Below are 22,869 nucleotides of genomic sequence, written 5' to 3' on the forward strand. Positions count from 1 at the left end.
ATAAAATTTTGAAGCCACATTTTGGAAAAACAGATTACATCTGACCAAAGAAAACTGTACTTTTCTCAAAACCATTCATTTAAAAATGGAATTAAAAGAACCCTACTACCGACACAGTAGCATTACTGCATAGGACTAAAATGACAGAACCTTTTCCCTGACTTACCCTTGTCTTTTACTCAAGCCTCATCTTTCAAAACAATCTTGCAAAGAACTTGAAAATAGTTTGAACTTTTATATAGATACACTGACTGAAGCATAAATGAGAACTCTTCTTCAGCAATTTGGGCAAAACAAGTATTAAATAAAACCATAATTTTGTCAAAAACTATTACATATCTCACCATAACCTATCCTTTCTATACAAGAATATTCCATGTTACTATTGAGGCTACGCCAGATTAAAGAATGTGACAGAATTCTTAAGATAAATCTAGATAAATAAATCTATCTTTTTTTTTTGTCAGAAAAAATGATGACTAAAATCTAGCATGTAAAGCTACTGAGATAAAGTAAATACAAAAATGATTCCATTTTAAGTTATTGACTTCAAATTGTTCGATCTGCAGTCTTTTTGTTATTCATCCATCCATCAAATTTTACCAGTCTTTTCACACAACTTCTAAAACTCTTTGGGACTTTTGTTCAGAAAGGTCTACTATAGTGTAATGCACACAATATACCGTGTCACTGAACATTAATGTACAGAGGTAAAATGACTCTTTAAAATTACCTGTATAGCAAGTGCTCGAGCTACAAGACCTCTAAGATACTGTAAAGGATCTTCTGGACCTTCCCACTTGCTTTGCCATGTGAGGGGACACTGAAATAAAAATGTATTTACTGAAAGCATCCATTTCAAAACTGTCATCACTGCATTTTAATCTAGCAATTTCAATGAAATTAAATAATCTGTATATCAAATACATCTACAAAGAAAAAGGACAATTGAAATAATATAACAATCAAAGCATGAAATCGCTAATGGAATTTCTTACTGTGTTCCACAGTCTTTATATGGCCTAAAAAGATACAATGCTGATGAAGAACTTATAAGAACCTCTGTTATTCAATAAAGACACATAATGTAGGTCCCACAAACACTTCAAACAGGCCTAAGTTGATCCTTTCCCTGAAAGCCACTATCCACCATCTCTTCAACTGCGGCCACAGCTTCCCATGCCTTTGCTGCCACCTCCTAGAACATGCAGCTGTGCGGCTCTGTGGTGAAGTCAATCTGATAAAATTCCTCTGCAATATTATGTTTTCATTGTCTTTGTTTGTAGAACAAGATCTGAGAATGACGTTCTGCAAGACCTCCATATATAGATTTCTCGTTGACTTCAAAAAGAAAGGTTTAAAGGATCTTTTTGTTAGATTTCCTCCTTTTAAAACAAGGAGAAAAGCTTATTAATTGTACCTACTCCACAAGAATCTGTAAAGCACACCACAATTTGATTCTGCAAGAAGCTCCTACTTAAGTAAAAGAGAATTGATGTAATTCATTACCAAGGGAATATCACACAATGCAAAAGATGCTGAGCATCTCAATTTATACTGTTTAACATTTATGGTTAGTTTTTCAAGGAAGTTCACAATCTACCAGCATATGTGCTAAACGAAATTTCAAAATCTGACCACAGAAGTTCATAAGAAAAAATATCTTTCAAAGTAAGATGTATCTTTCAAAGTAAGCCACTCCATGCCACCTTTTATACACAAAAAAATAGAAAAGTTCTGGATCTGTGGAAACTAATTAATAACGAATTGAATAAACTAGAATATGTTCAGAACAAGTAAATAAAGCATAGTTAACCTCGTGCTTTTTTCCATAGTTATGAAGCTTTTTTGAAAATTTTTTGAAAATTTTTTTGAATAGGGAAAGTATTCTTCTTGCATTTTGGAAGATTCTCTTAAAAACTGCAACATCCTGCAACACTGATGTACATGATTAATGCTAAGGTGCTGATAATTTCCCTGAATTTAGAGTGTTTGAAAATCTCAGAACATAACAGATATGACTACACAGTACATGTGGACTGATTTTGAATACTCTAAAAAACAGGTTTGCAGTTTGTAGAGACAATGAGCGTGGGAAAAAAAACCCAGATGAAGTCAAAAGAGTGGCCTTGCCAGAGACTTCAGGAATTTCCATATCTCTGGGTAAATGGAGATTAGTTTTATCAGGTACTGATAGAAACTTTCTACTAATTTCAGAAACTAATGAGACTTTGAAATTTGAAGGAAAACACTTTGAAATAACAAGCAGTAAAAAACATACTCATATCACAGGCTAAGATTTTCACTGAGAAATGGAATATGCATTTACAGACAGCTCAGCAATCTAACATTTAGAAGGCGCTCACCTAAAGATGATAACGTATCACTGTAAGTTACTCTAATTGTAAAAGAAATAGCTTCGTTAATTGTTAGTATGGAGGCATATTTCAGATGTACACCAACATATTAATTTTGCACAGATAAGGCACATTCTTGAAACCATGAGAAGTCATACATTTGTAGAGTGTCACATTTCTATTGATATTCTAGCAGCTTCTTCAGAAGCTATGATTTGAAAAGAGCTATAATCTTGGTGCTTTCAAAATTTTAGTCAAAAAAAGCCCTTTATTACCAAACATATGACTATGTGAAACCAAATTAGACCAGTGTATAGAAAATACCTGAAACAAATCACTTTGAGGTAATATATATGTTGAGGTTTAGCCACCACGGTTATAATAGAGCAGCATTTGCCTCTCCCAAGGGCTTCTGAAAAGATTGTTTTATGGCCACAATCCAATAAAGTGATCTGTGACAAGGTAAGTGGGTAAGTAAGCAGATGAGATTCTAGGAACTTTGCTCAGTGTAGCAGGAGGCACTGAACCAGTGTTTTTGAGAGATAAAAATGCACAGAAGCTTTAAGTACATTTTTGTGATGGTGTCTGACTTCATAGCTGCTGCTGCTCTAAATTTAAGTTTATTCTTTAAAGCACACGGGCAAGCCATATTCTCTTGCTCAGTAACAAAAAGTCAATTAGATTGCTAACATGAAAATGATAACTCTCTCTAATTGTACTGAAATTTTGCTAACAAATGCTATTTTGTTTATCTCAAAAGACAAAGAATGTTAATTCTTATTTTGCTTAGAAATTTGATAGGTAAATAAATGTGTAACAAAAGTTTTAATAGTAGTTGTTCCCTACATGAAGATATACTGAATACGTTAACTGAGTTTCAAATCCATGGCTGAATCCAATTATCCAGCCATTAATGATGAAGCATGTAAATATGCTGTCATTAATAGTACTAGTTTATAAAAAACCCCTGTTGGACTCTGAAAAACATGAAGAAAATCCATGTATGAATTTCATTTGCTTTGCTTGTATATCAAGAATATGCAAAAATTCATGCAGTGAAACGAGTTCAAGCGCCATCTTGGATAGCGAACACCAGCTCCCAGTATGGTGAGACACCTCTCAGACTGTTGTTGCAACCTTACCACTCTTCCTTTGAGGAAGGACTGGCGTAGAAAAAACAGGAGATTATATATTCATCAAAACATTAGAAGTCACAATTCCATTCTCAGGTCTTCAGGGGATGCCTTCTTCCCAATTCATCTGCCCTATCTATTGGCTCTCTGATTAACAGCTACACCAGATGTTTATCAGTATTCAGCAATTTAAGTTTTATTTTTGAACCTATTCACTGCATCATAAGAGTTTAGTTCTCAAAAGAAAAACAAAACAAACCCCTATCCTATTTAGTCCAGAACAGACTTCAGTGCAACCGGGGCTTAAATCCTAACCACCTATTATCAAGGATACCTTGCTCAAAGGACTATACAGTTCAGTAATTCTTGTATAGCAACTTTGGATCATGAGTTAAGTTAGGTGTTGAAATGCATGTTCTCATACACAATCAAGAGGATTCTCTGCTGAGCTCTCAGACACCTGCCGTCTGCTGTGATTCAGAGATGAAAAGGAATGAAATATATCTTCCTTAGTCCCTCTTAAAGAAAGTGTATGATACGTAATACTTCTAACTTCCTCATTATTGTAGATAGGTACACCTTGTCTGGTGTGATATGGCAATAATCCGTACGGAATAAATACAGAGTGCAAATTGTTGTCATTACCACTGTAGTGAAACTGAAATTTTAAGAAACTGCAAAAATGGAGAAAAGTCACAGATTTACATGTTTTACAGGCTTATACTTGACTTATCTAACATGACTTGGCTTTTGAAATGGAAATACTATTCCAAAATGTCTAATTTTATCAGATTTGTCCTTAAGAGAGCTTGATGAAAGTATATAACACACTCAGAAGCTTCTGCAAGTACTTGAAGCAACATTTTTCTGGCGTTTAATTCTAGAAAAAGCTTGGTTCGGTTATGCAATAAATTAAGAATACATACATAAAATAACTGGAGGCTTCTTTTAAGGATTATCTTTTCATTCCAATATCAAGAAAGAATTCTTATTACTCAACATGCATTCAGAAAGTTTCCAGGTGATGAATTTATTTAGCCCAAAACACGTCTAGCAGCAGTTTGTCAGGTGAAACAGCTGCACAGTAAATGTGTCTGAACCCAAAGCTATAAGAAAAGCTTTGTTTTAATATTTGAAGTTACTTGTGACTACTTAATAATATTTGTTTCTAATGTAGACAGCCCTCCACTAAAGAAGAGAGAAATAAATTTCTCTGTACAAAGACTACAGACTGGCATTTAGACAGTAAACTTCGTTTTACATCTAAGAATTAGTTTTGAACTCTAACCATAATCACCACCTGAAAGATTCCATTAAAGATTAGGATTCTCTGGAACTCACTAATCCATTTTAGAGTCACTGTCAATAAAGAACTTAGAGCACATAGCGACATGAAAATATGTATCAGAATTTTGTTCAATTTCCTCATTTTCATTCTTCATTGCTTATAATGTTAATTCATAAAAAATTGCTTACCTTCTGATTCAGCAGAGCACTTGCTAGTCTTTGTACTTCAGAACTCAATAATGAGGTACCTCTGATGACTTTACTTAAAGAAGCAAGTGACTGATGGACACTCTGAACAAGGATAATGGCATTGAATTGTTCAAGAGTAATGAATGATAAAATTGGAGATCCTTGTCGCTCCATAGGAGGAGACACCTTCTGATGAATCAGGTTAGAATTCTAGAAAAGAACATGTGATGTCCCATTAATGAACTCAGGGAAACTGCTATGATATACCATATACTCTTTGTTTAATCCATAATACTCCATATGGCCTTGCTGCCTTTGAATTAAGTAACATATTCCCCTCTTTTTGACACTGGATCACAGCTATAATGATAGCTTCAGTATCATCCCTGGGATATTACAGTAAAGGCACCACTCTTCTGAGACTCCGGTCTACCCTATTATTTTAGAAGTATGGAACTGAATTCTTGAAAATTCTTCATTTAGCTGAATGAATCATTGCTTTTAATCTTTGTGCTAGTGTGACAGTACAATAAGTAGTAGTGCACTTAGCACTGCAAGATTGTACTGGGAACTATAAACTATGTTGCCAGATACAGCTTTTGCATTGATGAACCTAGTGTAACTAACCAGTTCTGACAAAGGATAGAAATTGCTTCTCACTGGTATCACTAAATTATGGCAGGCAAGGCAGAGAACCCATACGCCTCAGTCCAGAAATATTATGTGATTAACTGGACCATTACATCTCTTAAATACAATATATTACACACAGCCATGCAATATTCTATCTTAGGTATCAGTCTTATATGCTTTATTTTCTTTACATGTTCATTTTTCCTTGACACCAGACATTTATGAATGAAAAGTTTTACTTAAGAATTTATTTGTGGTAACGTGAAAATGGAAGCAATCTTTCTTAGAATTAACAGTCCAGATAGTTGGTCTGTTCTATTAAGAAACAAATTCTATCATTCTTTTCAAAAAATTCAGCATCTTCCAAAAACTAAGCTAATACTGATTCACTTTTTCTGTACCACCAGTCATAAGCATGTACTGATCACAAAACATTTTTTATTACCAGTAATAATTAAGCTAGTCCAGTTAAACACTGTATTCATCTATATCAAAGTGAATAATAAATAGTAGGAGGGCTTACATTATCAAATTGTCACAGAATTATTTTATGTTTTGAGCTGGCAATTACTTCATGGCTACATGACAGAAGTGGAAAGATCAGTGAGGTTCCAAGAATAATCCCCTTTCAAGTGACGAGAAAGAGCCACTGATATCAACTACTTAGCAATTTTAAGAAAAACTGTTTGATGAGTTATTAATCAAACATTAAGGGAGATGGGAAAAAAAAACTTCTGAGGGACAGAAGCTAAGCAGAGAAAGCTTAGATTAATACAGCTTTTCTATTACTCAAACAATTGCAATTCGGATTGCAATTGGGATTGCAATCATAGTAAAATATTTCTTCTATTTCTTAGCTCAGCTCAATTTTTTTAAAAAAAGACAAGCCAGGCTCAAAAGTATTTATTTCCAGAGTTGGAAATGATCTTCTGTTGATCATGGCATTTGTGAATGTTTTGATTTGGAATTTTGATCTTAAGCGTGATTGCAGCCTGCACATCTTGTTACTTTTTCCTCCTGAGATTTTTGTAGAGTTTTATATCTAAAGATTTCTGGCCTTGAGTAACCATAGTCCACAAATACAGCTTGTAAAAGCAAAATAAGAAAAAATAAAGAAACATATCATGAGAATTACACTCTTTAAACTGAAAATGCAGATTTGAATAAAAGCAGATCCTTCAAAAATGTTGTTTTAAACAACTCATTTTTTATTTCTCCTTGATACTAAATTTTCTTAAAGTTGTAACTCAACAGATCACTCTTAAGTAAATTTATTAGCAAAAAAATTACTCTGACACAGCTTTCTAAGTATCTTGATTTTTTTAAATTATTCTGTGAAAGTATATTACTAGTGAACAAGAAAGTAGAAAATGGAAATAGTAAGTTTAGAAAAAAGCTAAATCATAACATTACTTCAGTTGGAATGTAGCATCTAATCTGCAGTGACAGCGTAACAGCACATATTTTAAGTAGGTAACATAGTACCTAACAGCTCTAGAGGACACATAATCTGTCTGTTTCACTAAAAGGGATATTTGACTGATTATCCAAGATCCATTTGGAAAAAAAACCCTCTTTTAAAGTTTGCTGTATAACTGAAGAGCTTAATCAATCTTGAAACATTTACAATTCACTCAAACAAAATCAAATGTATTAGTAATATGGACATAAGTGTATAGGTTTTTACAGCTTACGCTAAGAAACAACATATATAAGCCATTCATTGCATTATACATAATATTTAAAATATTATATTTTATAGAACAAGACTTATGTAATCACATTTACTTATCTTTTCTTTAGAAGATGAACAAGTATGTTATCTTGATTTTATTTTCAAACCTAGCTTCCATATTAAATACAAAGAACAAATATTTCTGATATAGTACTATGTGCAAATTCTGGGTTGCTAAGACTGCTCTCAATTTCCCATTGTCATTTTTATCACTTATTTCTATTCCATTATAGCCACTGAAAATCCAAATTTACTCGTTAATTTAAAAAGATGGTATCTTGCAAGATGTTGCAAATGTTAATCACAGCTTATATAAATTTCACAGATTATATAAATATATCTAGCGTGTATTCTGAAACTGCCATTAGACATATGATAACATGCTGCACTGAATTTCAGTTACAGGATTTAAACCTTCATTGCAAAATTCTACACAATACCAATGTCACAAATGCCAAAAAAATCCTACTTTTTGAGAAATGTTATGGAAAAAAATGTTTTGTTATTTCACTTTCTAGTATTTTATTAATGGTAAAATCACAGTTTACCTTCTATGAAACATCTCTTCTTAAAATAACAACTGATTTTGCTTTTTTTCAGGTTAAATGAACTTCTAATTTGTTACATGGTATCCTGCTTTCCAGAGCACACAGAACGTCTGTCTCCATAACCATTCATAGGCACCGTACGTTTGCCAGAACTTTCAAATGCTTTTCATTTCAAGCTCACACTGCACTCATCTACCATGGAAAAATATGAGAAAGGCTAAGTGAAAGGCTAATACAGATATCTTGGGTTATGACTCACAGAAAAATGAAGGATCAGGTCTTGCTTCCCACAGCGTGAGGAAGGTAAACCACAAAGCTACTCACTGGTCAAAGTGTAAGGAACATAGGCTATTTACATATGTCATGTTTTGTATTTTGTCTTTGCATGCATTCTGAAATGACAGTACCAGAGCTTTACTTCAATTTTCTGAGACCATAGCTTACTGAGGTGGAAAAAGGAATTATGCTAATTTCTCTGTGATCCAGACTGTGTCTGATGTACAAGTGCTTCTGGCTTCTGTGGCTTAGGCTAGTTGATAATTTCTTGTTGGAGTATTTAATTACCAAAAAAAGGAAGAACAATGGCATTGCAACTCACAGGCTGTGCTCAGTCTTTCACATATACTGTCTTAATTCATTAAACACTTGCTCGAAGTGGAGGCCTCTAAGTTCCTCAATACTGCCCTTTACATAATGCTGTCCTATGAATTCCATATTCATTCCATCACTCTTTTTAATACTTTCTCCTAAGAATTTGTTGAAGCAACTCATCTGTCATTTTTATAGCAAAATTAATTATGAATTCTGAGATCAGCTTATACATTTAATGTTCTATTACACTCCCTTAAAATCCATTATGTATATAACTCACACTAGCTTTAAAAATATTCTCATGACCTGTTTGGGAATTAAGATGAAGAAGTGCTGAAATACAGAGTGTTTTTCCTGATCGTAAGAACCCAAAGATATGTTATAATCTTTAACATTAAATACTATATTATGCTACCAATATTAAGTTAGGTGTATTTTGATATCTTTGGTCATCCTTCCTTTTTGAATTCTCTGCTTGTTACTATCTTGATTTAATATAACACTTCATATAGTCTCATCTAAGCTGCTCCAGAACTTTCCTTCGTTATCTTCTTAAACTTAAGCTTTTTCCAATACGTTCTGAAAACTTAACTTACCTCCAGTAGTGCTGCATTTGATTCACAATTTGACTTTCGTTGTTGTCATTCTTTGGACCCCTACACTGGCCTTTTCATGTGTCTCTTCTGCCTCTTCCCTCCCTTCTCTCTGCCTACTCATATTAGCCTCTCACTGTTTACTTCACAAATTTTTCATTATTGAGAGTACAAGAGAGAATGATCTTAAAATTTCTGCTTCACTGACTTTATTTGATGAAAAAAACATGGTTCTTTTGTTAAAGCTGAGGTTCCTAATCTTTTCAATAAATGAGCAACAACCCATTAATTTTCAAAACTACTTTTGCAATTCTCTTGCAGTGTTATGCAACTTTATGAAAATCTTTAATTAATTAACTTTCAATTTAAAACACAATAAAAAATAAGGTAGAACATTTTTCATGATTTTGGGAATCTTGACAGCTAATAATCATACATTCATGAAAAATCATTTTGAAGCAGTTGTTTCCAACTTTTTGGTACGGGTGAGCCACTTAACTTTCAAAGAGGTACTAAAGGGTTTCCCTGACACAAGGCTGAAAATGCATCTTCCATGTGACCAGAATAGAGCATTTCCTATTGCCTCTCTCTACACATGACAGACAGACATTTGGTCGTGATGGGACATCTGTGGAGTCACCACTGTGGACTGATATTCCTGTAGAGTAGCACACAATGGGCAATGCCTTAATTTTGTTTGAAAATGATGCACATCCAGTCATGTGACAGTGAATGGGCCTGATCTATACTCTGCCATGGCCAAGGGCTGTGTGGGAAGAAAGCAGCAGACAGTAAGACACAGGCTGGTTGAACTGTTCTGATGGCCCTGCCCTGGCTTACAGTCTGCAGAGGGGGCATCCATCCATAGCAGGGAACATGATTATGACATTTGTTTGACAATTTATTCAGTGATGGCTTCATTTTCTTCAGTAAACAACCATTTGTGCAAACTTATATTGTGTGTCTGAGGGGATGTTTTTAAAGTTAACAGTGGGTTCATGCAAGTTTAATTGACTAGTGTTAATCTGTTATTAAATCATGCTGAAAGGCACTGCAGAAGCAGTTTTAGGACAGTATTCATTATCAGAGTGTTCTTTAATGGCAAGATTTAAAATGTGCATTTTCAAATGAGGCTAATATAGATTAAAATGTCAAGAGATTATGGAGTTTGGGGTTAGTCCAAAACAGCTAAATAGAAAGGGGAAGTGTGCTTGTATAACTTCGAACACATCTGTGTACTGAATTGCAGCAGATTTTAAGTACTTATTTAATTTAAAGTAAAATTCAAAGAAGAATTCCAGTTTGCATTCTGGTTGGATTAATAAATGGCGAATGAAAGAGAAGCAGCTTCTATGATTATATTGTTACAGAAATGCAAAGATTAATAAACCCTATTGCAGCAGTCTCAGATTGTGTGAATAATTGGTCATTACATTTAACAGGGCTTTATATGATGTATGCCACTGAAAGGAAAAATGAAAGTGCTGAAAATATTCAGAAATATCTTTGAAAAAGTTAAAACATATAATTCCTCATTACTCTATTAATACATAACCATTAGTTCCCACTTCAAAATGTCTAAAATGAAAATACTTAAATTTCCAACGTATATCAGCAATTTTTCCTGTTTGGCCACAATGATTGTGATAGTTTTGAAAACTGGGCAGGAAAGAGAATCACAGAACAGCTGAGGCTGCTCAAAGCAGGGTCAGGTAGAGTGAGTCAGTCAAAGTGCAGCTAACAGACAGCTGTTGGGGCAGCCGTTTGCACCCAAGTATGCACAGAAGTGCCCAGCAATACTGCTCAGATCAGCGTACTCGTCCTCAGCTATGGTGGTACTTGCCACAGGGCATGGTTCCTGACAGTCATTGGAGCAACTGTCCCCGCAACATCAGAAGCTTTGACTCAGATAGGAGGAGGACAGAGCTCTGCAAGTCTCAGGCTGCAGGAAGTGCCTGGAGCCTCTTGCCAAGGCTGGAGCAGATGTTTTTCTAGACTGCAGGAGGTTTGCAGTTGTTGAGGAGCTGTGCTGCCAAGTGAAGGAGCTGTGGGAGGAGTTCAGCAGAAGGTGCAGCATGAGGAAGAATGAGAGAGAGATCCACTGGATCCTCTTCAAGATCCTGCAGCTTCAAGAGCCCAAACTCCCAACTGTAGTGGATGGGCAGGCAGAATCAGTGCTTGTCAGGGTTGGAAAAGGGAAACTCCCATGACAGTGAAACCTGGAAGCCAGTGACTTTTGGCACCAGATGGAGGGCTCCTGCCCCACCTGAAAACTTGCAACTCTGGTATAGGTTCACCACCCTCATAGCTGATTATGAGCTAGGAGCACTGTCAAATGGAGCATCTGTGATGGGGGAGCGTGAGCAAACCAGGAACACTGGGAGGAAGCAGTGAGTGTTGGTAATGGGACACTCCCTGCTGCAGGCGTAGAGGCCCCCATCTGCTGACCTGACCTGTCATTGAGGGAGGTTTGCTGCTTGCTAGGGGCTCATATTAAGAACATTATGGAGAGGCAGTCCAGGCTTGTCTGGCCCTCACACTATTGCTGTCTGCTGTTCTTCCACATAGTACCAATGATATTGTCCAGGGAGACCAGGAACCTATTGTGACTACATGGCTCTGGGGTTCAGGTAGAACTGGTCAGGGATGTGAAGGTCGGAGACAGCCTTGGCTACAGCGACCATGAGATGGTGTAGTTCAAGATCCTGCAAGGAGGAAAACAAGAAAATAGCACGATCGCATCCCGGATTTCAGGAGAACAGTTTGGCTTGTTCAAGGACCTCCTTAGAAGAATCCCAGGGGAAATAGCCATGGAGAGAAAAGGAGTCCAAGAGAGTCAGTTGATTTTCAAGGATCATCTCCTCCAAGCTCAAGAATGGTTAATCTCAATCTTTCAGTCTTTGAAAGGTTACGGTAATCGGGAGAGGTTCCTAAGGCCTGGAAGAAAGCAAATGCCACTCCTTATCTTTAAGAAGGACAAGAAGGGGGATCTGGGGAACTACAGGCTGATCAGCCTCACCTTAATCCCCGAGAAGGTCAGGGAGCAAATAAGTGTCTCTGTATTCCTCCCAGGTCACTTGTCCCTGGTTCCACCTGTTGTATACTTCCTTTTTTTTTTCAGTTTTGTCAGGAGCTCCTTATTCATCCATGAAGGCCTCCTGTCACCTTTGCTTGACTTTCTGCAGGTTGAGAATGGCTGTTCTTGAGCCATTTAGTCACACTTCATATGTTCCAGGTCACTCCTGGCAGTATCATTGGTGCCTATGTGGAAGAGCAACAGGAGCTAATAGTCTGAGGGCTGGACAAACCTCAATAGCCTTTCCATGGCATCCTGGATCCAAGTCCTCGGAAAGCAGCAAACCTCTCTAGATCACAAGTGAGGTCAGCAGATGGGGGCCTCCATCTCTCACAGCAGGGAGTCGCCCACTAATATCACTCACCACTTCCTCCCAGTGCTCCTGTGTGGCTCAGGTTTAGCCGGCTTGGGTGCTTCAGTGCTTTGTCTGACAGCGCTCCCCTCTCATCAGCTATGGGGGCACTGAATCTGTTCTGTAATTGCAAATCTTGCGATGGAGCCGGAGCCTTTCTCCTGGTGCCAGAAGTCACTAGCTTCCAGCCTTTCCCATCATGGGATTCTCCACTTCCCACTCTGACAGGCACAGATGCTGCCTGGCCTTACTTCATAAAAGTTCAGGGTTTGTGCTCCTGAAGCTGCAGGGTTTCGGAAAAGATCCAGTCGATCTCTTTCTCATCATCTCTGATGCTGTGCAGCCTGCTAACTTCCTCCCACAGCTTCTTAACTTGGCAGCATAGGCCCTCAATCAAGAGCGCATATCTGCTGCAGTCTAGAGGTCTCTCTCTCACTGCCCCAGCCTCAGCAAGGGGCCTCAGGCACTCTCTGCAGCTCAAGACCTGCAGAGCTGCGTGCTTCTTCTGGAGCTGTCTGGGTGGAAGCCTGAGATGTTAAAGGGTCAGTTGCTGCAAGAGTAGGTGGAGACTTTGCTCTGCGATGTGTTACCACCATTGCGGAGGATGTGTGTCCTGTATTGAGCAGAGCTGCAGGTCTCCTGTGCGCCACTCTACACGAACTGCTGCATCAACTGCTGCATCTATTTGTTGCCTATTAGCTTCGCTCAATACTACTGATCTAACACAATATAATTTGCATGCATGAAAAAATATGAACATTATTTTACACACTTTAATGTGGTGTCATTCTTCAAATGGCCACATCACTGAGATCTTAAAATAGTCCATGTGTACATTTGTGCAAAATTGCCCAAAATGTGGTAGAAGGTGTGTTTTATCACCAAGTTCTGAAATCTGCTGATGCACATAAATTGTACAGATGTTCTGTCAATGAAGCTATGTTATATGCTCTAAATTATTTATATTGATTTTTACAGGATGAAACATTGATATTCAGTTGAGAGAAATATTGCTATGTTTTTGTAAGCTTGGATATTAGCTTACAAAATACAAATGTGATCACTATATGGTATAGAGTGTACAGATAAACACATGCCCACACTTAAAGATTATGAATTAATCTTTCAATCAGTAGATGTTCTACAGGACAAACCTATCACATGTAGTGAATTTTTGTTATGCTTCAGAATCATCAGCACTTAGGTGATGAATAACTATTCTCAAGGCATTTGTAAGACAATTCTTTTGGAATTAATCCTGGACTTACATACTTAGCACTGCAAGAAAAATGTTTAAAAACATAGTTAATCTCTGTCTACATATTATTTTAACTAGCTTATGAGGCTTTTTGGCTTCGGAAGTAAAAGGAAGCACACTCTAGTTAAAATGCAAATTTTCAAACCAACAAATCCAAAAGTCTGAAAGAAACTAGCTGTTGAGTTTTCTGAACTAGACAAGCTCTCTGGTAACTCACACCAAGAAACTGAAGAATGGGAGGATGGTCAGTAGTAACAGATTGTCCAGAGATTACCCAGATATCATTAATCAGTCAGGCTGATGCTAATCCTTACTGAACAAGCTATTTTTGTACTGAAAGCAGAGGTCTCCTGCACCCACAGAAGTAGTGCACACTAAGCAAAATTTAACTAATACTAACTTGTTTTGAATTCAGCTGTAACTACACTAACCACAGCAATCAATATATAACAGTTTTGTAATCAGTGACCCCATGAAAATAAAATTGACACTGCTGAGAACAGGCAACACTGACTACACCTCATGCTAACTGTGCAAGGTCACAGTACTGACCTTGTAGGTTTGTTACCAACTTGTTAAGAGAGCTTGGGGTGTGAACTGGAACTTGGAATCAAGTGTCTCTTGTTATGATGTGCAGATGAAGAATGGGATAACAGCAAAGGCCTTGAAATGTTAAAAAGAGAGGCTCGAGAACTACGAACAACCAGCTGATGGTCACCTGCTGATCGCTGAAGAAGGGCAACCTTAACAGCTGGGAGAAGACTGCTTTTGCTTTAAGATAAGCAGACACAGCTAAGCAAGAAAAAAAAACAGCTGAGCAGTATGATGAGGCACCTGCCACCTGCCTGGAAAATAACCCCTCTAAGCACCCTGCAGCATGTAGTTCAGGGGCCGGGGCCTGAGAATTACCCAGAGAGCAAAACCTCTTATGGAAGGAGGCGATCTCAGAGGGGAGAGGACAGGACAGAAGCCCAGCAGCTGCCCTTGTCAAGAAGCTCTCAGGCCTGGCTACCTCTGCTTGGGGGACTCAGACCATTAAGGACCAGAGCTGTCAGTGCAGCCAGTGGCACTGGCTTCATGGCAGTGTATACTTGTAACTAATTTAGGATGCAAGTTTTAAAGATTAACTGCTTTGAATATGTAGTGCTAATGATTAATAATGATAAAGAACTAACCATTAGCAATGTGTGCTGTAAAGGAGTATTAATGTAGCATAGTTTTGTTTTAAAGTTTACTACTGGCCTCATTTATCAGTCTTCCGAACACTGCCATCATAGCTAATTCCCTGATATGCATATGTACTTACTTTCAGCAGTTTCCTCAGAACCCTTGCACAGAAGGATTGCAGGCTTAAAGGGATGTTTAACTCCAGTGAGTATGTTATAACAGAGGATGTCATATTGGAAAATATTGTCTTACAAGATCACAGATGTGGTTAACACCAGGAGATGTTCAGATGACTCATAGAATTCATCATAAAGTTATTTAGTACCACAATATACTTTGCCAAAAGGTTTATATTATCGTACACTTAGCATGAATTAAAGGCTGATTTAAGGAGAGATTTCAAAATGTAATTGAAAAAATTTCAAAATGTAATTACAAATTTTGATGTGCCAATGTGCCATTCATGTCACTTCTTTGTATGCTGTTATTTAAGGAAAGGTTTCTTCCATTCTAGTGTTATTGTCTAAAAGATACATTATTAGGATAGGATGTCTCTGATCTATTTCTTATCACTGAGCAGAAAAACAGGCCAAATGCCTATCTAGATACCTAACATTAGGTGAGAGGAATCCTCTCCTAGTAGCTGCATTTCAAAGAGAATGGGCACATATTGCAGTTAAAAGAATATGCATAAAAGTATTTCAATGGCTGGAAATCAAGCCTTACAATATATGTTAAAAAACACCAAGCCCAGGCAGAACAACAGAGCAAAACAAAAATCCTCAAAGGAAAAGACACTGTATATCGCAAGCTTTGCAGCAAGGATTTTTATGAACCATCGATTTAGAACTAGTGCTGTATTTCAATATCATACAGGAAAAAAAATTTTAAAGCTTTAAACATTGCTTTGTGCATACTAGAAAAATGAACAAACTAAGTTCAAAACTAAAATATATTATTGCTCTTTTTAAAACACATAAAAGATGTCAGTCATATGTCCTTGGAGTGTGCTCTCATTTCTATATGAAGAAGAAAGTGATTATTATTCCACATACAGACTTCACAGCTAATTACACATGTTATGTTGTACTTCCCACCTCAAAGGCATTTCATTTACTTTTCCACTTCTAATGTATCAATATTCAAGATAATTTATTAAACCTTACTTTTAATATAGCTATTGAAAAAAAAAAATTGTCTTTTCAAATTAGCTACTTTCCTACCTGATTAAGTTTCTTCCACAGGTTGAGAACAGGAGAAAGTTCAGTAGACCATATTTCTCTGTCAAATTTGCAGCCAGCAGTTACTGACCTGCTCAGGATCCGAAGCTGTGAAATGACCTGTGTAATGAGAATATAATGTAAGAAGGTGGGAAAATACTGCAAATACTGAAGAAGGTTAAACAAACCAATTTCAGTAAAAAAAACCCTGCAATATTAAAGCAGCTACTCTCTGATTTATCTACTGACTATACTTTTCTGTATGTCTAATTGTTAATCATGTTCTGTTTGAAACACAAACAAAACCTATATCCACATATATTACATACTTGAACTTCATTCATATTAAACACAAAACCAAAAAACTTGCAAATTTTTCTTATTTTTTCTTCAGTCACCTCTTGTGTTCAATTGTAATTTAAAAACTAATGAGGTGTGTAATTAATTAAAAAGAATATTTACCACAAAATCTATGAAAAAAAAAATAATGCTCTACCTTTAACTAAGCTTCATCAATAAATAAAAAAACCACAATATGTTACTAAATATACACAGTACCTACCAGGCATCACAACTCTAAGACAGCAGAGTAGAGTATAACCAGCTCACTCTGATCTCCCAATTCAAATTATTTAAATGCATTTTTATGAATGAATGAATGAAAGAAAGAAACAAACATTAAAAGAACAACTACAACACTCTCAGAAAGAAGGGACCTCCCAATTCATCAGGTTCAATTGCCTTTTTTTGTCAGCAACCCTGATAACTCCATACATAAATGGATCAAACCTAGTATTAAAAGGACAAACTATTCCAAGTGCAAAACTTTTCTAGAACTTCACCACTACCTATAACAGTTATTTCCTTCTAAATGCCACCCAAAATTAAAGATTGTGGGAGCATAAAACCGTCAGGACCTTCTGGGTCTCTATGTTTACTCTTGTGATGTCTCAGGAAACAGTGTCCTTTGTCCCTTCAATAAAGTGATTGTTTCATTTAAAACTGACTGGGTTTATGTACACAGCTTAAATTCTGGCTGTGCTGAACCACTGAGGAACCAAGGTGTATGTCCACACTGCAAAATAAAAGAGGGAGCAGTGACTATCCACCTATTCTGTAATAATCTAAAGGTGAAGGGATATGATTTTGGTCCTTAAGTCCTTTTTTAACTTCAAGTAGTTCAACTATTTGCTTTAATTGCCTAATGAGTGTTTTTACTTACAGGTAAGTATATATAAATATATATAAAATAATATTTATAAAGAAAGAATATTGCAATTAAACTTCCTTAGTGACATTGCAGTATGTACGTCTCTTAAACACACTAATTCCATTCTCTTTTGCTTGACTTCAAAGAATTAAACTTGATAATAAAAATACATTAGTCTTTCAGAAGGACTGGACTATTTCATTGTTAAATAGAAAAAATCAAGCACTTGAAATTGAGTCGCTTCTGTTGGGTTTGATTTATTTTCTAATCTTAAAAGATGTTTGATGATATAGTGTTTCCTTTTCTTCTGTTTTCTGATAAATTATTTTCATTTTCTTTAGCTAAAGCAAATAGCAGCTTCTGATTTATCAGCCTTGATAGAGAATACTAGATGATACCACACTGAATGGTTATTTTAGCTTTTATAATAATTACTATCATTTATTTTTATACTAAATGTCTTACAAGACATAAAACAAGTTTTTAAGAAATACTAAAAATGTATATATAAATAGTGATATATAAAAACAAATATTTATTTAGAATAACAAGTTTAAAATAATTTTAATTAGGCTAAAATAATTTTGATTTTTCATGAAAAACTCATTTCTTCATACAATGTTAACTCTGAACAAAATTTTCCTTTTTATTCCATCAGAAATGACAATATAATCTGTTGTCCTGGAGGATTCTACGTACTGTCTCTCATCTCTGAAAGGTCTGGGGAGGTTCCAGATAACTGGAGAAAAGACAAACATCCCATCCATCTTCAGGAAAGGCAAGAAGGAGTAATCAGGGAACTACAGGCTGGTCTGCCTCACCTCAGTTCTTGGGAAGATTATGGAGCAAATCCTCCTCAAAGCCATATTAAGCCACAAGGAGGACAAGAGGGTGACTGGGATCAGCCAGCACAGATTTACCAAGAGCATATCATACCTGACCAACCTCACTGCAATCCATGGAGAGATGATTGGCACTGAGGACAAGGGGAAGGCAGCGGATTTGGATCTGAGCAAGGCCTTTGACACAGTCTCCTATAGTGTTCCTGTAGCCAATTAGTGAGGTATGAGCTTGATAAGCAGACAAAAATTGGTGGGTGGAAAATTGGCTGGGTCATCAGGCTCAAAGGGAAGTGATCAAACAGCATAAAGTCCAACTGGCAGCCAGTGATTAGTGGTGCCCCTCAGGGATCAATACAGGGACAAATACTGTTTAATGTCTTCATTAACAACCTGCATGATAGCATAGAGAGCACTGAGCACATTTCTGGATGACACCAAATCAAGAGGAGTGATCAATACACTGGAGGGCAGGACTGATATTCAGAGGAACCTCAAAAGACTGGAGGAATGGGCTGGCAGGAACCTCAGGAAGTTTAACAGGGGCAAATGCTATGTTCTGTACCTGGTGTGGAATAACCCCATGCTACAATGCAGTCTGGGGGCTGACTGGCTAGAAAACAGCTTTGCAGAAAAAATCCTGGGGGTCCTGGTGCAAGGATCAGAAGTCAGCACTGTGCATCTGTGGCAAAGATGGCCAACCACATCCTAAGAGGTGTCACCAGGAGTATAGACATCAGGTTGAGGGAAGTGAGTTTTCCCCTTTATTCAGCTCTTGTGAGACCACATCTAGAGTACTGTGTCCAGTTTTGGGCTCTGCAGCACCAAACACTCACACACTGGAGCAAGTCCAGTGCAGGGCTATCAGGATGATTAGTGGTCCAGAGAACATGACATACTGATGCTAAGACCGCTGTATTTTTTCAGCCTCAAGAACAGATGGCTAAGGAGAGATTTTGTTGCTGTCTACAACTACCTAATGAGATGCGGCAGAGAAGACAGAAGCAGATTCTTCTTGGGGGATTTAAACTGGAAAGAAAAGAGGCAAGCGATACAAGGTGCAATATGGGAAATTCTGACTTGATATAAGGAAAAAAAGTCACCATGAGAGTGGTTAAACACTGGAACAGGGGCACAGATAGGTTGTGGAATATCCACCTTTGCAAACTCAATGGGATACAGCCCTGAGCAGCTCTAACGAGAATTGTTTTGAGCAAAAGGTTGCACTAGATTTTTGGAGGCCCCTTCTGACCTACATAATTCTACAATTGTGTGATTATGTTTGATTATATTTTAGATTTTAAAACTACCAGTTCATTCAAAATTGCAATCCTTCACACAAGTAAGAAAACTCTTCTAAGTTTTCAAATATTATGTTGTAAACTTCTATTATGGAAAATTCTTATATCCTTGTTGATTTGTTAAACTTTAATAACTTTAATAACTAATAATTCTTTGGTTGCTCCAGCTGCTGTATATAAAAGAAAAGATTCTTGTTTAATTTATACAATCTTTTTTCTCTGATTAATGTTTTGATCATAGTATCTCTATCATGTGTGTTACTCTTCCTCCTTTTCATTCTGAGCACACACAAATACTTGGACAAGCAATCTAGATTATAAGCACAATTTTGTGCCTTCCAGATATCATTCTTTTACTATAGTTTTGGTTCTTACAATTTGTTTTGGATAGTTGCCTGACATCATTCGCAATGAATTAAAAACATTTACACCAAATGTACTTCAACTGGTAATTCAGTATAAGCTTCATATAAACTTTCATACTTTTACTAGAAAGGTGTAGCGATTTTATACGATTGGTTTGTGAATGTGGAGGATTGAAGCTATTCAGGATTTTACTCTATTTCAAGTGACTTCATAGGTATAAACACAACTCTATATAGCTGAAATGAATTTGAGAAGTAGTGATTGCAAAATCAAGTATTTAAAGTGATAAAGTATTTTCTAACTACTGTATAGGGTTAGCTGTCCATTTTTAATTTTCTATTACAAAATTTGGCAATTTAAATATGAAACATACTATAAATCCACTATTTCAATTTTTGTTAATCAGAGCAACTATATCTGTTTCTGCCTTGAATATTTTTTCAAAGCAGTTCAAAAATATTGGGATGTGGCTATCAAAAATTAAGCATTTACATGAAAAGTAATGACTCAAAAGAAATCAAGTTTTAACTCTCAGTGTCCTAGAGCACTATATAATACTATAATCTTTACCAAGTGTTCATGGAAAATCCGTAATAGATCTTGCTAGTTCATCCCATTTCTTCTCTCAAGCAATGTGTCACTGCAAATTATTTCAGGCTCTTACCTAGGTATTACACCCTTCCCTTTGTCCACATACAAAAAACTCTCACCTGATTTTGTGATGTTTTCAACACTGACCAGCTGACAAGGGCTGGGAGAATTAAAACTTGTGTAGTTTCACTCCATGCTGATGTGAAGCAAGTCTGTTCTTATTCACAGACACACAACAATTTACTGGGTCCCGTCTAGTCTCTTGCTATTACAGACAACTGATATACAAACTCACAAATTTAACAAACTCAATTTTAAAACCAGGTGGATGTTTTCTTCCTTCCCTCCTCCTATTAGAAGGTAGCTCTGGACTCTCACTCCTCTGATGTTTAGAAAGTGTCCTCTAACTTCCACGCTAAATTTATGGCCAGTATGTACCAGGTGTTCTTAGTGCCATTGTATCCTAAACAGCTCTCCTCCTCCCAAAGCTTTTTCCAAATATTCTTTCATTTTCAGAAGCTCAGACAGGTCTTCCAAAGTTCAGTGAGAGCAGTTCATCTCATACACCTCAACATATATACATCTGACATGTTGACAGAAACCCTATCAATATACACGGAGAATGCAACATTTGCAGGGCAAATAAACTTAGATATCATTTTGCAGTGGGTCTGCTCCCATGCAGAACAGGCAGATTTGGGTAAGCCAACTCTATCATGAAGAAATATCTCTCAGTATACAGGCAAGGCGAAAAAGAGTAAACTGAAGGCATTGAGATGATCAGCAGAACTTTAAATTAATAGAGACTTTGCAACAAACCTGCTGTAATTCCACTCCCTTCAATTTATTGGCAATAGTAAAACTTCTGAGAAAAAGTGCCGAACTCAGACATCTCTTGTTTTTTGAGCCTGTTTCTGATGACGAGTTGAGGGGGCTGGGGACTGTACTGAAAGCTTCTATTCTGAATCCCTGCTTAAACTGATCTGCTGTGCTCAGTGGCAGGAGCAGCAACTCAGTCTTTGAACTTCTTCTAATGCAAAAGAGAGGAGGAAGAATTAGAAGAGAAGAGCAAGAAGCAGCAGAAAGAAAGAGAAATAAAGGAGGATGGGCTGCCAGAAATGAGGAGTGCGAAAATACAGTATTACAAAAAGTATTTTAATTTAGCGGTCTGATTAACAGGTCATAAGAAATCGGGACAAAGAGATAAAAATATATGAGAAAGGATATAAATTTAGTTTATAAGTTCATTTAAGTAAAAGTATCTAAAGACAGAAAACTGATAGAAGAATAGACTGAGTTATTGCATAAGTAGACTCTATCAATCTCTTTAAGAGATCTCCAAGTTAAAGGTCATATATGCTTCAAGGTGATGTTTGTTTTTAACTCAAGACCTGCCCTCCCCATCAGTTGTCATCATTAACTACTTTTCCGAGCTTGAGCTTCATTGTTGTAGGGTTTCTCTCAGGACATTATCTGCCTTAGCTTGCTTTTCTGTCGTCCCATATAAAAATTCTGACACTTTATCCTTTTTTTGATGGAATGCCCCCCTCTCCACCAAAATGGCTCACTGACAGTTATTTTCACCCTTAATGAAAGATCTTAGCTTCTAGACTTTTGACTTTAAGAAACATTTCCACATCTACTGTGAAGTTAATTTAAACTGATGAACCAAGACTCTTAGGATATGTTTAGAACATCAGCACCTACATTCCAGAGAGATCAAAACCCACTGTTTTTGTCACCTAACCTTATTTTTGAGACCATTTGTGCCTAAGATTTTCTGAGATGACTAAATTTGTGTTACTACTGAAGTGCAACTGTCTCAGCTGAGATGATCATCAAGGCATCCATCTCCTATTTGAAGTCTGTTGGGATTAAAAAAAGAACAACTCTTTGTCCACATCTCATGAGGTGAACTTTTCTGACCAGTCCTTTTCTGTCTCCCCAGCTGAAGTGTAGGTGCAACCCTTTCAGCTGTTAAAGACACCATCACACGAAAGCAAGTGTGAGATCCTTTCTCTATGTAAAAGTACACTCAGAGCAGGTGGAGAGATAAACAGGTCCCTTCTCAAGCTGACAAGGTTCAATCCTGCATCTTATGCTACCTACCTAATCAATAAACAGATCTTAAGTGGACTAAATTGTCCTTCAGAAGTTCTTCCTATTGATTACATAGGAAGACTAAGGTCCTTAGGTAGGTGCCTCAGATAGATGGGTCTGTAATGTGAAAATTAGAATGAGGGTTTTCATTTCCTAGAAATCGAACTTCAAACTTTCAGCTCATCTTACTACGCTATATATATGTGAGGCAGTTACTATCAACTCACGCTATAGTCAACACACAGAAAAGGTAATTTTAGGACACAATTTTAGATGTTTACTTTAGGATGAGATTAATTGTGCCTTAAACTTGATAATTCCAT

At 36.7% G+C, this 22,869-nt stretch overlaps 1 protein-coding gene across 2 annotated transcripts in view; it reads right to left on the bottom strand.

The window, feature by feature from the left end:
• The window catches only part of DYNC2H1 (dynein cytoplasmic 2 heavy chain 1), a 186,503-nt gene that overhangs the window by 31,811 nt on the left and 131,823 nt on the right, over window positions 1-22,869 (bottom strand). For both annotated transcript variants that reach the window (XM_064505084.1, XM_064505083.1), the window contains 3 exons: window positions 16,143-16,259; window positions 4,967-5,176; window positions 734-823 (listed from right to left, as the gene is read on the bottom strand). In XM_064505084.1, coding sequence (XP_064361154.1) covers window positions 734-823; window positions 4,967-5,176; window positions 16,143-16,259 — 417 coding nt within the window. The remainder of the gene's footprint in view (window positions 1-733; window positions 824-4,966; window positions 5,177-16,142; window positions 16,260-22,869) is intronic.

The sequence above is a fragment of the Dromaius novaehollandiae genome, chromosome 1 (assembly GCF_036370855.1).
Source record: "Dromaius novaehollandiae isolate bDroNov1 chromosome 1, bDroNov1.hap1, whole genome shotgun sequence".
Taxonomy (NCBI): domain Eukaryota; kingdom Metazoa; phylum Chordata; class Aves; order Casuariiformes; family Dromaiidae; genus Dromaius; species Dromaius novaehollandiae.